The 3,292-nt window shown below is 42.9% G+C and overlaps 1 protein-coding gene across 1 annotated transcript in view; it reads left to right on the forward strand.

The window, feature by feature from the left end:
- LOC114040182 (carcinoembryonic antigen-related cell adhesion molecule 3-like) overlaps nucleotides 1-2,722 on the forward strand; it is a 15,818-nt gene extending 13,096 nt beyond the window's left edge. The window contains exons 5-7 of the mRNA XM_027858197.1: nucleotides 104-162; nucleotides 2,067-2,120; nucleotides 2,630-2,722. Coding sequence (XP_027713998.1) covers nucleotides 104-162; nucleotides 2,067-2,120; nucleotides 2,630-2,722 — 206 coding nt within the window. The remainder of the gene's footprint in view (nucleotides 1-103; nucleotides 163-2,066; nucleotides 2,121-2,629) is intronic.
- Nucleotides 2,723-3,292: the final 570 nt, after the last annotated feature.

Raw genomic sequence — 3,292 nt, forward strand, 5'->3', positions numbered from 1 at the left:
AGAGAGAGAGAGAGAGAGAGAGAGAGAGAGAGAGAGAAGAGAGAATGAGTTCTGGTTCTTGAGGTTCATAGAGGACTTCCTGTCTGGATTTCTCCCCCTCCAGGTGGAGAAGATATCATGTGTGAAAATCAGTGGTATCAAGGTATGACCCTGACTGACCAGGTGAGAATACTCCCCATTCTTATCCCCAGGTCCCTTCTGTGCTCCATGCTTCCTTTCCCTTCCTCTCTGACAGAGATTCCCCAACCCAGGCCTCATAGAGCAGGATGTCCTCATTAAAAAGACCCAAAGACTCTAGAATGTTAGATCTGGGAGGGTCCTTAAAGCACAGAATGTCACAGATGGCTTTAGAATAGGAAAGGGCAGCACTGGGAGGGACTCTGGAACAGAAAATGTGGGAAATCTTAGAATACAGATTGTCAGAGCTAAGATGGACCTTAGAGTAGGGAATTCTAGAACTGGGAGGGACTCGGAAATTATCTCATATAATCCCTTCATTTTACCAGTGAGAGAGCTGAGATTCAAAAAGTTTAAGTGACTTGCTCAAGGTCTCATGGGTAGCAAATAGGAGAGTCAGAGTTCTTTTCCCACTGCCTCACCTTGGATTTTCTCCCAGATAAATCAGTGATGATTTATCCAAATAGAATAGCTTTCAACCTCATCTCCCCACCAGGAAAACTGACCCCTCCTCCCTGGAACATCTGTATGTCACAGAGCCCTAAGGACAAGATGAAGGCATATCTTGGGGAAGGAATCTGCTGTGCAAGCAACCAGACAAGCCTACTAACTATATATAGTGTTTTTACTCATAGCCACAGACTCAACAAAAGGAAAAAAATCACAAGTTATTTAAACATTGTCCACAGCTTTTCCCATAACCAAGCAACCAATCAATAAACCTTTATTAAGTGGCTACTATCTGTCGAGCACTTTGCTAGGGTCTGGGAATATAAGAACAAAATTGAAATAGCTCCTGCCCTCAAAGTGCTTACATTCTAATGAGGGAGACAATGTATAAACATAAATATATGCATTGATAACATGTATTTAGGAGGAATAAATATATGCACATATAATGTGTATATATTTATGGAATAAATATGTGCATATACAATATACATAGAAATAAAAAACCAGAAGAATTCCATCCTCAGGAAACTTATCTTTTTTGGGTTGGGGGGGCACACAAAATGTAGATACACTATTTAGGAAGACACAATGTGTATACATATATATGTATATTTTATATATACTTACATGAATATGAAGCACTCTGAACACCGTATGCATGTATTAAAATGCTAAACATGCTCAGCTCTCAGAAATTTTAGGAAAGATGAAGGCCAGTTGTTGAATTCCATCAACCACCTCTGCCACCCTTCTACAAGGAGGGAACAAAGTGAATTCAATTAATAAAGCATGCATCCTAAATGCTGTCCTACTTAGTCTTCAGGAGGGTCATTGCCAAGTTCATGACGGACTCAGCAGCTCAAGGTGAATCAGTGCCCTTCAGCATCACCTCCCTCACCATGTGAACCAGCTGCCAAGCTAAAAGCCACAATCTTATAAGGGAAAACTGGAGTCAAGGCCAGAGAGTTGTCTTCTCACTCCCATCACCATCTTGCTTTTTCTTGCCCTTACATTGAACCATAGATCTAGGTCTCAGAATTCATCCCAAGGGTTAATATAATAGATTTCCTTTATAATCTCATGTACATTATTTTATACATTTAAAAGCACAATTCTGGACTTCACCAGACCATCAATGGCATCCATGATACCAAAAAGGCTAAGCAACCCCCAGATTCTAGTTTATCTCCATCATTTTACATCTCAGGAAACTGAGAGTCCAGAGAGATTGAGTGACTTGCCTAATGACACACAGACAGTATCAGAGGTGACATCTGAACTCAGTTCCTCTGACTGAGGAGCCAGTGCTCTTTCCACCATGCCACACTGCCCACTGTCACATTGGTGCTCCTTGGTGTTCTTTTCCTTCTCCATCCCTAAAGTCTTGGTGAAAGGCGGAGGGAGGGTGCAGCTACCCATCTCTTATTTTTTCATAGGATGAAGGCTTGTCTTCCATTTCCTCTCCAGAGATATTGGAGGCCCCCCACCAGGTACTGTGGGTGTGAGAAAGTCAAGGATCATGGATTTGGAGCTGGAAAGGGCCTTAGAAATCTTACAGTTCAGTCAGTCAATAAACATTTTAAAAGCACCTACTGTGTGCCAGGCATTGTGCTAAGAGCAGGTGTACATATGAAAAATAAAAAGTCTTTGACCTTGAGGAGCTTAAATTTTAATGATAATGATAAGAAAACACATAAAAGGATGTTGAAAAGGGGTGGAGGGAGAGATACCTGGGATGGGGGCGGAGATCATGATGTAGAGGTCAAAGGAGTACAGCTGAGTGGGAAACAAAGAGATGCCTGGTCTCCCTCCTTAAATGGAGGTGTGGGGAGGAGCTCATCCTACCCGATAATCAGAGAGGCAGAAGGCATTAGGAGGAAACTGAAGCTGAGGGAGTTCATTGATTTGTCCATAGTTATAAAAGAAGTAATCAACAGAGCTGAGACTCAAGTTTGGGTCTTGCAGCTGCCAGCCTCAACTATCTCTCCTTTCTTCACAGGCACTGGACATCAGCAAAATGGATGTTTATGATGAGGTCATGGTCTGGCCAACAGTCCAGGCCCCCAGGGGAGAGGAGAGACCCCCAAGATGAGGCTGTCCTTCTATTTTTCCCTTCAGGGATGACCTCCTTCACTTAGGGACATTCCACAGAGACAGCATGCATTTTGTGGTGGAAAAGAGCATTCACTCAGTAAACTTTGGGAGAGCCTCCACTCCAAGGAGCATCTGCCTCCAGCCTGGAAATGAACCCAGGTGCCCCCTGGAGATCCTGCCACAGCCTTGGGCTTCAGATCTAGAAGTTGTTGTCCAGTGGCAACGGGCACTATGGAAAATGAAAGCATCAAAAAAGAGGAGATCAGGGAGGGGCCTTAGTATATAGAACATGGGATGGCAGAACTGGGAGGAACCTTAGAAAAAGAGAACATGAGACTTCCAAGGGAACTATAATGTTCTAGGTTCTGTTTTCAAGGGCTACCCCTTCCCTGCCCAGCCCCAACTGATTATGTTCTAAGATCCATCCCAGCTCTGGCATTCTAGAGTCTAGATTCCAAATATGATCTGATTAGTGTAGACTATCATCTCCCTTGTTCTAGGTACTTTATTTTTATGAATTCAGCCCAAACATGGCATTAATTTAATTACATTCAATAAACATTTAGGT

This window comes from Vombatus ursinus, unplaced genomic scaffold (assembly GCF_900497805.2).
Source record: "Vombatus ursinus unplaced genomic scaffold, bare-nosed wombat genome assembly UNPS02012758.1, whole genome shotgun sequence".
Classification (NCBI taxonomy): Eukaryota; Metazoa; Chordata; class Mammalia; order Diprotodontia; family Vombatidae; genus Vombatus; species Vombatus ursinus.